The 14,484-nt window shown below is 39.5% G+C and overlaps 2 protein-coding genes across 6 annotated transcripts; both read left to right on the plus strand.

Annotated features, from left to right (window-relative positions):
• Positions 1-650: 650 nt before the first annotated feature.
• Positions 651-3,623, plus strand: LOC5507695 (histamine H2 receptor). Its single transcript, XM_048728320.1, has one exon. The coding sequence runs from the start codon at positions 963-965 to the stop codon at positions 1,944-1,946; it is 984 nt and encodes a 327-aa protein (XP_048584277.1). The 5' UTR covers positions 651-962; the 3' UTR covers positions 1,947-3,623.
• Positions 3,624-5,121: 1,498 nt separating this feature from the next.
• On the plus strand, positions 5,122-13,996 carry LOC5500707 (lutropin-choriogonadotropic hormone receptor). Of its 5 annotated transcripts, XM_048728317.1 has the most exons (7): positions 5,122-5,713; positions 5,785-6,016; positions 6,415-6,459; positions 8,244-8,469; positions 8,790-8,861; positions 8,931-9,002; positions 12,405-13,996. In XM_048728317.1, the coding sequence occupies exons 4-7, from the start codon at positions 8,252-8,254 to the stop codon at positions 13,798-13,800; spliced, it is 1,758 nt and encodes a 585-aa protein (XP_048584274.1). In that variant the 5' UTR covers positions 5,122-5,713; positions 5,785-6,016; positions 6,415-6,459; positions 8,244-8,251; the 3' UTR covers positions 13,801-13,996. The 5 variants fall into 5 exon arrangements, with proteins under 5 accessions (XP_048584274.1, XP_032224997.2, XP_032224996.2 ...); XM_032369106.2 differs by having other exon boundaries at positions 5,122-5,839; XM_032369105.2 differs by lacking the exon at positions 5,785-6,016.
• Positions 13,997-14,484: the final 488 nt, after the last annotated feature.

Consider the following 14,484-nt stretch of genomic DNA (forward strand, 5'->3'; position numbering starts at 1 on the left):
GCTACAAGATATACAGCCAAATTGCTTATTTATGGCAAAGGCTGTCCTTTTCATGCCTTTACCTCTATAGTAGTAAAACAGCAGCGAATTATAAAATCGAGAAAACAGTGATAGAGTGAACACGCAAAACGTCCATAAAATTGCATTTTATTGTTTAACTACCAGTTCGTTGACGCGGGATGGCGGTGAAATATAAAAAAAACCCCACATTTTCCTCTTTCAGGATTGAGCGGATTCACTAAAATAAACAAAAAAATCTTAAGCACTAAACAAAGCGAACCAAACGTTCAAATTTCATAGTGGTAGTATAATAAATAAAAAGTATAAAATGTATAAAAATCATTTATTATATACTTGTGAGTTCTTTTTAATCTTGCTCTTAATAGCGGTATTAAAATATCGCCATTAACGGGCAGCGTCATGGTACTGCGCATGTCTGGAGTCAGTGTTCATTGTAGGCTTTTGATTTTCTACAAACAGTTGAACTTTAAGCTGTCAATGCCTTGTTAAAAATAATATGCAATATTTTATTGAAAATTATGTTTATTGACAGTTTGTCGTCATTTCCTTTGAATTTAAGTCTCCCACATGTACCGAAGGCTCTTAAGTCAACATTAAAATTTGAGTGAAATTTATTGTGTCCGGGCCGGAGTGCTATTGCAAAGCTCTTACCATAATACTGTCCCTTTTACGTGGCGGCGCGTTAAACACCTTGAAACAGAGAGCTCAGTGGGAAGCGATTATTTTCCAAACAATGGATTTCGATGTTTTGCATTTTGTTCACTCCATTCCGTAATCATTAAACACACCGTGTTTAAGTAAACATAATGCAATTACGGTCTCATGAGCAAACTAACTGTCATCTCTCTTGATTGTAGAGTTTGTGCAAGGGGCGGAAATAAAGCAAGAACATCAAGCGAAACTCATTCATAGAACTCATCAGAGACAAAGACTATCTATTCATGTCGCCATTTAATAATTCCTCCGAAGAATCTTCGGGGGATTCCTACTTTCTTGAGGCGTCCATAATAAGTGCATTTGTTTTTCTGGTGGTACTCGCGGTTCTAATAATCTTCACAAATGGCTCGGTCATCTATTTTGTCATCAAAAAACAGTATCTAAAAACGCCGACGAATATCATCTTGGCATCTCTTGCAGCTTCTGATGTACTCGCTGGCGCTCTTGCGATACCGCTCATTATAGCATGTAATTTCAAGTACAGTGTCTGCCTCGCTATGGACTTGACCTCCAGGTTCATCGCTTATTCCACGGTGCTGCACCTTCTTATAGGCACCTTAGACCGCTATGTGATGATAGTACATGCCATGAAGTACAGATGTTGGGTCACAAAGAAGAGAGCTCGCCTAGCCCTGGCATTTATCTGGGTGTTTTCCGCTTCTATCACCCTCATTCAACTCTCATGGATCAACATCCTTAGCCCCAATAACCCGTCCCCCAGCACCCTCACTAAGGATCTCATTTACGGACTTGTCTGCTTTGTTGTCATCGTCGTTCTGTCACTAGCGCTCATGGCTTTTGCACTTTGCCGTATTTTCGTAGTGCTCCGCCGTCAGATCCTAAAAATAAGGAAGCAGAAGCGATCCGTGGAGAGATCCTGCCGCACTAGGGAAAAGCGAATTCAGTGGAAAGCAGTCGTCATATTCGCTACAATGCTGCTCGCTTTCATGATCTGCTGGTTCGTGTACTTTCTCGACGGGATCAGAAACGACTTGCAAATAGATTTCCCCCAGAAACCTTTGTGGGCCGAGATAGTGTTACTGTTTTTGCGGTTTACTTCAGCGCTGGTTAATCCTCTTCTTTACACTTACATCAAGAAAGATTTTAAACGAGCCATGAACTTGCCTTTTCTCAGATTCGACCAGGGTGACCGGATCCAGTCCTCAGGCTGTGCACAAAATAACAGTACAGCAGGTAGCTGTCTTTAAGTCGATATCAGGCTCGCGGAGATGCCTCCGAGGTGACATCAGCCCTGCACAAAACATAACAGTGCAGCAGGGACTTGTCTTTGAGTCGACACCAGCCCTGCGCACCACATGGACAGTACAGCGAGGGCCTGTCTTTGAGTCGACATCAGCCCTGCGGACAAGAAGACAGTACAGCGGGGACCTGTTTTTGGGTCGAAACCCACCCTGCGCACACCATGTACAGTACGGCGAGTAACTGTCTTTGAGTCTACATTAGCCCTGCGCACACCATGTACAGTACAGCGAGGAGCTGTCTTTGAGTCTACATTAGCCCTGCGCACACCATGGACAGTACAGCGAGTAGCTGTCTTTGAGTCTACATTAGCCCTGCGCACACCATGGACAGTACAGCGAGGAGCTGTCTTTGAGTCTACATTGGCCCTGCGCACACCATGGACAGTACAGCGAGTAACTGTCTTTAAGTCTACATTGGCCCTGCGCACACCATGGACAGTACAGCGAGTAACTGTCTTTAAGTCTACATTGGCCCTGCGCACACCATGGACAGTACAGCGAGGAGCTGTCTTTAAGTCTACACCAGGCTGCGCACACCATGGACAGTACAGCGAGTAACTGTCTTTAAGTCTACATTAGCCCTGCGCACACCATGGACAGTACAGCGAGGAGCTGTCTTTAAGTCTACACCAGGCTGCGCACACCATGGACAGTACAGCGAGTAACTGTCTTTAAGTCTACATTAGCCCTGCGCACACCATGGACAGTACAGCGAGGAGCTGTCTTTAAGTCTACACCAGGCTGCGCACACCATGGACAGTACAGCGAGTAACTGTCTTTGAGTCTACATTGAACAAGCAAACTTTTGACCTTCCATCACACTCTAAGTAGTATATGCTCGGATTTTTGGTGGTCGTTTTGGCTGTAGAGTGGCGGTGGAAGTGCGAGTTTATCCGTGTAATAATCCACAGTTTTTGGTTGTAGTTCTAGTTGTCGCTTTTCCCTCTCACGATGCTTGGAGCTAAAAGAGTGAAACTTGTTGATGAATTTGAAAAGGTTCAGAGATCTAAGGCTCGGGATATTATTAGTCAGACGTTTCAACTCGTCTCCGCAAACTTTTGCGGTAGTCATTGCGGGCATTTATGCTTAAAGCCGCATTATCACCAGTTTACTTCCGGAGGTCCGACGGAAACTTCAACGGTTAAAGACAATAGAATCTATTTAAATCCGCGCTGTTTAACAGGCCATCCGCTCTATATTATCAATCACATCCTCAAAGAAACTTTCAATAGAGACACTGCTTTCACTATTTTATAATATTTTTCGCATTTTCCGTCAGAAAACATCGTAGATTGATACGTAATCGACCGGGAGAAAACTGGTGACAATGCGGCTTTAAAGAACTGCAACGGGTGTAAGATAGGTCATCCAAGTCAAAGTCAGCACGACTGTGTGATGATGGAGAGCTAAACTATGTGGTCCGAGTATTACGAAGTGGCGAAGGAGCTTATTGTCGACTCTAACAAGGTGTGACTCTGACAAGGTGTGTGTAACCGAATCGGGGTTAACAATACACTCGTCCTCGAATAACCTTAACACATTTCGCTCCTTACGGAGGCAACATGTCTTATCTGTGAAGACTTACTGTTATGGCTTGTAATGTATAAATGATTTATTCACGCCTGGTTCTCCAAATTAATGTCACGGGTATTGGGTATTGTTATTTGACCCCCAATTTCTGTCTCAACCACTATATTTCCAGCGCAGTCGTAAATTAAAATCTTGATACTATGGTTCTAGTTAATGTAAATTTCCTGATAGTAACATAAATAACGCAAAAATGTTTCTTATGTTTTTTAAGACTGAAAGCCAATAATCCCACATTCCTTTTGTTTATCCATTACTGCAATTACTGCGGTTCATTTCGGGGACTCCTTGGGATCGTTTCGGGTCCTGTACAGCCCTTCAATGTTCTCAGTCCTGGTCACGTGATCCCACCCTCCTTTTCGTGCTACTCTTGGGAACTCGCTTCGCAGTCTTTCAACCTGCTTCGTAACATTTAGAACAAATCCTTGCGCTATGCATCATGGAGGGTCAAGGTTTTCGCAAAGAACAATGGGAAAAGTGAGCGAGCCTTTTGAAAGTGAGAGAGCCTTTTCAATCATACCTTGCGAACATATTAACTACTTGCCTGGGTACGTGGTAGGACGTCTATGTTTACCTTTAAGACTTGCAGCCACAGGTAGACGTTTACACTCATTTTAAGTGTGAACGTCGTGTTAAAACCTGTTGCTCGACACATCCTAACAACCCCTAGGACACACATCACACGACGTGATACTGTTGACATCATGCCTGTACTAGACATCCTGGCAGCGACAGCTTTAAAGGGTCTCAGTCAGCCGCGAAAGAAAGAATCCATTTCCATCGACTAATTAGAGGAAGCTATTGTGATTAAATCAAAGTTGGTACATGACATATTAAACGCTGTTTTAAGATGGTTATTTCGAAATTTCTTTCAATGAATTGTCTTCAAATTTTGAAGACGATAACAGCGATAAGGCAGACAAGAGCTTTTAAAATCTACTTCATGATAAGAACTAGTCTACTGGTATAGGCTTTATCTTAGTACCCGATATCACAAAACAATCAACTGAAACTTAAACTGCTTTTGTCTTCTAATAGTCCTGTAACGCTATATTTTCTTCATCTTCATATTGTCGTGGCCTTGTCACTAAAATAAACACCGAACACTTGCCTAAGTCATTCTATATCATGGTATATGCACTTAGAATGACATTTGTCACATTACAATTGCATCTTTTTTTTTTTTTGCAGAACATTATCTAAAAAGCGCCCAACTCAAAAAGCAGTTTAATGTTTTTGTAATAAATAAAAAAAACTCTGAGCCATCACAAAATTTCCGGGTAAAACCTTAAATTTGCCTTTTCAAAATGAGCTTAAATGCGGAAAAATGGTCCTTTTAATTATGGTTTATATGCAACGACATCCGGATTTGCGACCAAATTGTGAGCTGATTACAGGAAAAATGAAGTAATTGGGAAGGAAAATGGATTGAAAATCATCCTAGAATGATCAAATTTGCCGCAAATTTATCTCTTTATTTAATCTTCTAGTAAAGCATGAATTGGTGAATCTGGGAGAACAAATGCCAAAGCACTGTCTCTGCCGCCCAACACAAGTTAAAATCATCAGAACAATTTTTAAATGTTTATTTCAAAAAATATTACAGGAGACCGTTGTCAGACCACCGGCAAACTAGATAACAAATATCTCACTAATAACGTATAAGACTCACCGACGGAAAAGAAACTGAAAGTGATATACGAGTAATTAATACCCGGCTGACACCTTATTTCATTTCTAGTCCCTGTGAGTGTCGGGGATTCAAAGTACCTCTGGATCGTATGTTCTATTGATAAGGGGTTGGGCTATTTGTGGCTTTTAGATGACAGACGGAGCTGCTAGCTTTTAACGGTATTCTAGATTGCGGTTTTGCACATTCCCAGTGAGTCAAGATTATACAAATCTTCTTTGATAGATTGATTACAATCAGTCAGCTAAGGCTGAAAGCAGGTCAACGACGATGTCTTTTACTCTGCTATGGCTATACTAAACATGCTCTGATTCTTTCACGTTTGACGCAAATGAGGGTGTTTAGAAAAAAAAAATGTGGAGCACCGTCGGGTGGACTCCAAAACAGTAGATTATTAGGAGTGTGAAGGAAGTCTTCCTATTTCCAACTGGGAAAGGTAAGAATCGAACGCGGGGGCGATCAAAGGAAGGCTTTTTAATTGATTATGACAAACATTGCACTCGCTAGAAAGCTTCTCTGTGTATGGTCCTGGAACACATAAGGTGGCCAAAGAGTGTTTGAGGTTAGTCAGTTTCTAATTGCACTTGTTTTCCACCTATACAAAACAAAAACGAAATTGAATTGATCATTTAATCCCTCAGGATTTGTCATTATCAAACGAAACGTTTTATCCATGAGATAGTTGATGTTATAAACAAAACTATTATCCACATTATATTAGGACTTGAGCTTGTAAAAGGTAAGTTTGTATGGTGTATTGACTTGAATTAAATTGACAGACATAAATAGTTGAGCATTGTTACATACGAGCCGCTCAAATCTTTGGTAGCTTTTCAGTGAAAAGCAAAACAAAATGAATTTCGCAGTACGTTATTCTGTTATACTTTGTTGGTTCTGTTATACTTAGTTCAGTGAAAAGCAAAACAAAATGAATTTCTCAGTACGTTATTCTGTTATACTTAGTTGGTGAACATTGACTAATATCTTTATTATAAGTTGGAGCTCACCGAAGATTGTGATATTTTTAGCTCATCCAAATAATAGGATATAGAATTGTTATCGAACGCACTCATTAGTTTAACTGTCAAGTCACTTTAATTATATAAACCTTATAACTTCCTGTTTATCAATTTTCAGCCTCACAGCCTCTCTTTTTTGAAGTGTTGTAAACTTCTAGTAAAGGTATCTATGAAAAATATTATCAACTTAGTAATTTAATCTAGCGATGTTGAAGACTTGATATCCTAATACTTCCTGTCTTGGCGAAGGTTGTTAATTATGGTCTAATATATATGCTCTCTTTGTTGTCGGAGAACGCTCACAAAGATGTTGTGCTTATAGTTTAAGTATGCAAGCAAATTATGCTATTTCACCGCAAGAGATACATAGCGGTTTAACGTTTAAAAATAATGATGTACTATGAATAATTTCATTGTTAACAGGTGGTTAATTGTAGGTAGTCTTTCAGTGTTAATATCATGTGTAGTTGCCGCTCGTTCGTCTCGCTTTCGTGGTCCTTTGAGCCGGATCATCTATAGAGTGTCAATTGATTATAGTATTTGTATTGATTAAAAAAATGCAATAATAGTAATAAGTTATAATAGTAATAATAGGTAATAAGTTCATTCACTGGATTACAGCCAGTACCAGAAGCAAATATATACGTACAAAAAACAAATATACAAAAATAATAGTATTCAATCGTGTAAGAATTTACAAAACAGTCGCTGGATTTTTAATAAACTCAACAATAAGATCACTAGTTTTTTTAGGTGCCCAGCTCCATGTAAGGAAGTAGAAAAAATAAAAATTTTGACGGGTGTGTAGTATTGCGGGCATGACTTCACCCACATCGCTAAGAACCTAGCCAAGCTTTTCCAAAACTATGTAAGGTGGTCGACATTTATCCAAACATCAAGCCCATTGTTTGACCCAGTTAGCCATAACTTTATAGCTGTTTAATTGGATAATGTAACCACTAGCACCCTCATTGGTTGCGGAGGTTTGTGAAAAAAATCGATTATAGTTATTAGTTATGTACGATTGTCTGCTAACTAACATTCCCGCCAAGAAAAGCATTGATGGTAATTAGAGTTCATTCATTAAGGCGTAACAAATACTCCTTCCAAGATAACAGGTCTTCAGTCTATCGTGCTAATACGGTATAGTTTTTCATTGTTAGAAATGAGGCGACGAGTTTTTTTTTTACTTCTGAAGCGATATTTTTCATTGGAAATATGAGAGACGGACTCTGGTATAGTTAGAGTGCTGCTATTCTAAGGGTCCTGGCAAAATCGAAACTTGCGAATTCGGTAAGTGGCAATTCCGAAATGTGGTTCACTACACATCAAAATTAACAAGGTAAAAGTTAAAAACATATTCTTACCCCACCTCACCGAATTCGAATTAGGAATTAGTAAAAAGTTAGTGCTAAAAATATGTTTACCTCATCTCACCGAATGTAGCCTGGCGAGCATCCCCTGCGCTAACTATCCTAGGGCCCGTGGATGGACCAATTAGCTCAAGGTCTCAGCAGGGACGGATGTTTTCCTCTATATAGTATGTAACGATAGCGTCCAAGCGCCACAGGGTTACCACCCTTATAATATTATGATGTTATGAAAACACTCTGCTAGGTCCACAGAACGGATGGCAGCATGTATTTTTATTATTTTTCTTATAGGTCAGCTTGATTTTAACTTTTTTGCTCCAGCGAAGGGCTAACGCTCGAAATGTCAGAGCAACTACTGTGTTTCACTAATTCGGACAACATACTTTTTCAACACTGTGTTGATTTATAGCAAAGTCTGCACTTCGTTGCCTTTGATGCGTAGTAGGGAGCAAGTCCAATATTACGTTATTTAGGTGTTGAGCTGTGCCACGTGTCGATTTGTAACTCAAACATAACAGCATAAGGATATTAACTCTGGTGAGCTCTTTTATTAAAGTCGATTTTGCAATTCCAGATTGCCCGATGACGTTTATCTCTGACCACTTGCCGGCATCCATGACATCACTTCTCCTAAGACTCGCCTTAGTGGCCTCATCCGGGATATTATCTGCTTCGATCACGTGTTCAGGAACATGCGTATTTTCAGCACAGGAAACCAATGTAGTGGCATCATGCTACAGATCCGCGTCGCTTGACGAAATCAAGAAGGATATCAGCCCAACAGAAAATATTACTGAACTGTATGTAGTGTTAAAGCTCCTATGAAAAATTCATTATTCTAGGAAATATCCCTAAACTGTATGCTATAATTATACTATATATGTCAAAGATACTAAGAAAACTTTACTATTCACTAAACTGTATGTAATAAAAATTGTTAAATTATTAACAATTGTTAAAAATTCTAAGAAACGCCAACTATTCGAGGAAATGTCACTGCGGAATAAGTAACTGAATAACAAAGATCAACTTTCCCTGTTACTTTTCTTTTAATCAAAGTTTTCATTAAAAAAAAAGCGCAAGGGACAAGTTGTCAGATTCTTCGTTTTCTGTATCACAGGACGGTGGCTTTCAGCAACATCTCTACAATAACGGGTGGCGTCTTCGCCGGCTTCACTGCACTGCGTAACCTGTAAGTTCCCAAGCGTGGGAAGGATATCACGAGAACTTGAATTAGTTATAGCTTTATTCTATGTTGCAGGTCTTTGACGTTTAACAACATCCATACAATCCGAGCGAGAGGGTTCGCTGGACTGAACAAACTTGAATGCCTGTAAGTTGAACTATGTGTCTATTACCACGTTTACACTACCCTTATAATTCTAGAACAAACTAACCCTTCCTCTTATCCCTACCACCATGGGCGCTCTACGGCATCGGTCTACTATTCCTTTGGCTGAGATAGCATTTATTTCAGGAAATCAATGAAAACGATAAACAGCGCCGTTCTTGTAAATTATGCGGGATAAAATTAGCGCGTTACAATCATGAAAGCTACAGAACATGCACTAACGAAGAAATCGACTAGAGAAAATTGCCAAAACCGACGGTAAATGGGTGAACGAAAGGCCTTTGCCTTACAACTACGAAAAAATAAAAGCAGATCATGAACATTTCATAATGTTTAACATGCGTTTAAATATAGGCTTTAATTCTTAAAGACCCTTAAGTAAAATACTACATCTAACAGCCTTTATAAATTGACTTAAATTTGCTTCAATATACTACTATATTAAGGATGGAGCTTAAACTTAACTTGAATTTACTAAATTTTACTAGTAAATATAAGAAACATTTAAGAAACCAAATAAAGCCTTGTAAATTTGTATTTTCTTCCAGTGATAACGACCATGATGAACTTCTTTGCCCGGTTTCTACTTTATCGTTTAGTTTGGTCAAATCGGTCCATTGAGTGTGTCAATCGGTCCATTCATGGGAGGGAGGATTAAAGCTTGATACGTTTTTTTTAGAATATACAACGCAGAGTTGTTTTTTTTTCAACGATATTTCGGCTGACCAATACCTGCGTTCTTCAGGTTACAAATAAGCATGTTACAGTTAGTGTGCACACAACTCATTGATGGTTTAAAAGATAAACACAGTAAATAGAGTAAAAAATATATATAATATATATATCTTGGTTTGTAGGAAAAAAAACACGCGAACTACCGTTTCATCTCTACAAACCTGTTTCGTGGTTGCACTCTTATATGAACGCCTGCACTCACGCATTATATATATATATATATATATATATATATATATATATATATATATATATATATATATATATATATATATATATATATATATATATATATATATATATATATATATATATATATATATACATAGAATCAAAAAGCCCAAACTGTCGCGATCTCGTACCAGAACAATGAATACAATACTCCAAAAACTGGAAATCGACTCTGCCAAATTTTCGTCTTTAATAAGACTTCTTCAGGGCAGACTGAAGAAGGTGAATCGTTACAAGCTTATTTACATCAGAATAGTGGCGCAAGACGCAAAAACATTACAAATGACAAAAACGCGCATTTTCTAGAATAGCGCGCGCTATGGATAAAAATAATTTACACATCTCTACGTGGGTTCCTACTACAAAAAAAGTCATCACTATTAAGACCCCGCGGGTAGATAGACTTAAGCCGATAAGCCCACTGGCCTTTCCTTTCCCTAAGCTGAGCCTCAGAGTTACACTTATCTATAAGTTGTACCATAACATTATTAAGACCTAAATGATTGTCGCAATGAAAATGTTGATAGATAAGTTCATCCTTAACTTTTTCACTAACCGGTAAACTAGGGTGCTTGTTTAACCTAATTTTATGATTATTAAAACGCTTCCTAAAACTATTGATAGTAGACCCTACGTATTGCTTGCTACACTTGCTACCTGACTAGTGGACCACTCAAACGTGTACAAACGTACAAACGTGGTAAGTTAACAGGTAAAATTATATTCCTACTGAGGACCTTGTGGACTTAGCTCGCATTGTCCTGGAGAATAATAACTTAGTATTTAGTAAGAAGCATTATTTACAGGTATTAGGTACGGCTATAGGTACTAGAATGTCACCATCATATGCTAATCTTTTTATGGCTAAAGTTGAAAAGGAAATCATAGACTCTTCTCCAGTTAAGCCTTATTTATGGCGTAGGTATATCGATGACATTTTCATGATCTGGACTGAAGGTGAGGACACTCTGAGAGAGTTTATGGCTCACATGAACTCTATACATAGAACTATAAAATTTACGTTTGAGTGGTCCACTAGTCAGGTAAATTTTTTGGATGTTTCACTTACTCTTAGGGATGGGTTAATATCTACAGATCTGTATAGTAAGCCTACTGATAAGCATCAATATCTTTTTCATACGTCCTGTCATCCGTCTGCTTGTAAGAAAGGCATTCCTTTTGGGCAGGCACTACGTATCCGTAGGATATGTTCGGAAGACTCTTCTTTCGAAAAGAGGGTATTAGAGTTACAAGGTTATTTAGTTGATAGGGGTTATGACAGCAGGTTTGTGGGGAGGGAAGTTGACCGGGTTAGACGTATTCCTAGGGACGACACATTGAAAGACAGGCGTAAAGGTAAGAATGATCGTGTACCTTTTGTAGTCACTTTTCATCCAGCTTTACCTAATTTACCTGGTATTCTTCGTAATTTACAGCCAGTTCTAGAATCTTCTAGTAGATGTAGGGGTGCTATTGGTAGGGTACCTATGGTGGCTTATAGGAAACCTAGGAGTTTAAAGGATATGTTGGTGCACTCCTCTCTTAAAGAGGATGGTACTCAGGTTAGAGGTTGTGGTAAGTGTGGCGGTAAAAGGTGTAGGGTGTGTAACTTTCTTAAGACAGGGCGGGAGTTTCGCAGTACAGTTACTAATAAGAAATATGTCATTAATTTTGACTTGGACTGTAACTCAGATTTTGTTGTTTATCTAATTACTTGCTCTATGTGTAGCAAGCAATACGTAGGGTCTACTATCAATAGTTTTAGGAAGCGTTTTAATAATCATAAAAGTAGGTTAAATAAGCACCCTAGTTTACCGGTTAGTGAAAAAGTTAACGATGAACTTATCTATCAACATTTTCATTGCGACAATCATTTAGGTTTTAATAATGTTATGGTACAACTTATAGATAAGTGTAACTCTGAGGCTCAGCTTAGAGAAAGGGAAGGCCAGTGGGCTTATCGGCTTAAGTCTATCTACCCGCGGGGTCTTAATAGTGATGGCTTTTTTTGTAGTAGGAACCCACGTAGAGATGTGTAAATTATTTTTATCCATAGCGCGCGCTATTCTAGAAAATGCGCGTTTTTGTCATTTGTAATGTTTTTGCGTCTCGCGCCACTATTCTGATGTAAATAAGCTTGTAACGATTCACCTTCTTCAGTCTGCCCTGAAGAAGTCTTATTAAAGACGAAAATTTGGCAGAGTCGATTTCCAGTTTTTGGAGTATTATATATATATATATATATATATATATATATATATATATATATATATATATATATATATATATATATATACTGAGCTCGAGATACTTCTATTTTAAACGACTACAGACCTTAACCTACGCACTCAAGCACACACCCTTTTAGTAGTAGAATCTAGTGTGTATACGAACTGCTTCTGTATTTTGTTGTTTCAGAAATATGAGTGATAATCGGATTTCTACGTGGGAGATCGACCGAGACACTGAGCTGAGGTCGCTTGTTGTGCTGGACATCTCTGGTAACAAGGCCCTCAGCAATACCTTACCCCCATTCATACTCACTCTTCCGTCACTAAGAACCGTCCATGGCGTGACACTGAATGACAACTGTCAATCATGTACGCTAGTAAAAAACTACGTCATAAAGAATCCTGAGTACTCTAACGAAATAACCAACATTGAGACTGAGAACCTGAAACAACGATCATACTTGGTCGGCAAGAGATCGCACTGTAGGAAAACTAGACACGATGTTCATAACAACACCGCGTTTATCTCAAGCTTTGGTTACTTTCCCTTGTGTTTGATGAACAGCAAGGCGTGTTTCGCGTCCCAAGTCACCCAGACAGAAGAACACTTGTGCTGGGATACAGATAACAAGGTCCTGAACATCGAGTACGTCATTGCGGTAACGGGCGTGGTCCTTAACTTCACCGTGGTCTTCATCACTTTGTGGATGAAGCAGCTACGTGGAAACGCGACTTTATTACTGGTAGCCAACATGGCGGCGAGTGACTTCCTTATAAGCTCCTACGCAATCATACTTACCACCCTACGAAAGATGGCGTATAGTGAATTCATAGGGATTTTCACCGGAGCGTGCTCAGTTTTGGGCTACGTCTGGCTTACCAGTCAGTTCGTGTCAGTCATCTCATCAGTGCTTGTTACCATTGAACGTTTTCTTGTGATTGTGTTCTGCCAGAAGCCTCAGTTTCGCATGAGTGTCGTGACAGTTCGTCGCCTGATTGTTGCCGCGTGGGGCATGGGCACGACAGTAGCCCTGTTCCCGCTTGTGGGTATCGGGACATACGCGGGGAACACGTTTTGTGTACCTATAGATCCGTCTAGAGAGAACCCATACACATTCCATTTTAGCACATCTCTCACCCTCTTCGCTATAATTCTATACCTAATCACTATTCCACTTTACATCAAGATATTCCTGTTTGTCCGGTCAAACCAGTTGCAACGTGGTGTCAGGAAGGAAGGTGCCCTTGCAAAGAAGATCGCCATCTTGGTATTGAGTAACATGGTGTTCTTTTTCCTTCCGGTGTTTTTCGCGGCGCTTTTACTGCTAGCCCCAAAGATGTTCGAGGATTTCTCCATGATAAACATGAGCCTGCTCACGGCGACTGTCCCTACCATCCTGACTAGTATAAATGCCATGTGTAACCCCCTCTTGTACGCATTCAGACACGGGCACTTCATCCGAGCGCTCAAGATCTGTTTGGGTTGTACACACAGCCTAGATACGTTCAGGGAGCATTCCTCCTCGTTTGGATCTACATCACAGAAAATGGAAGCGCGCAAACAGACGAACTGTAGTGGGTGATGCGACGGAAACTAGAAGAGCGCAAACATACAAATTGTGCCGTGATGTGACAAAAAATGAAATCGCGCTAGCAAACGAATAGTAGTGGGTGGTGTTACCCTTACAGCTGGAAGCGCGCAAACAAACGAATCGAAGTGTGTACACAGATGATGATATTGTTCTGTTGGGTATAGAAATAAAAGCAGCCTAAACTCTACTTTTTTTAATATCGCACGTTGCCAGCTATTGTAGTCCCTATTGTTATTAATCCCGCCTAGTGGTCATCATGAGCCACCATCCTAGAGCCCGTGGTTTGGCCTCACCATGCCCTCGGTTCTGAGTCATACAAATTACGGCAATTGTCCATTTATGGCTTCGATGCTTATTTAACTTCCCAGTCATAAAGCTATACAATACCAATTATAACAAAGCTAAAAATGACGCGAACAATGTCGTATATCTCTATTTCTACGTAATGCCAAATCATGAGATGCGGTGGGCAGGGCTTATGGAGTAAAGGTACACCAATGTTAGCGTAAAACATTGACAACACCCTCTTTGTGTCACAAACAATTACTTTCATAACATACTCTAGAATCATAGAAGCCATTAAATGAATGCATTTTAACACATTGACCCCTCAACCGGCCTGTACCGGCTTTGGGAAGTACCCACAACCCAAAAAATTCATAAATGCAAAATAAA

Source organism: Nematostella vectensis, chromosome 1, assembly GCF_932526225.1.
Source record: "Nematostella vectensis chromosome 1, jaNemVect1.1, whole genome shotgun sequence".
In the NCBI taxonomy this organism is placed as follows: Eukaryota; Metazoa; Cnidaria; class Anthozoa; order Actiniaria; family Edwardsiidae; genus Nematostella; species Nematostella vectensis.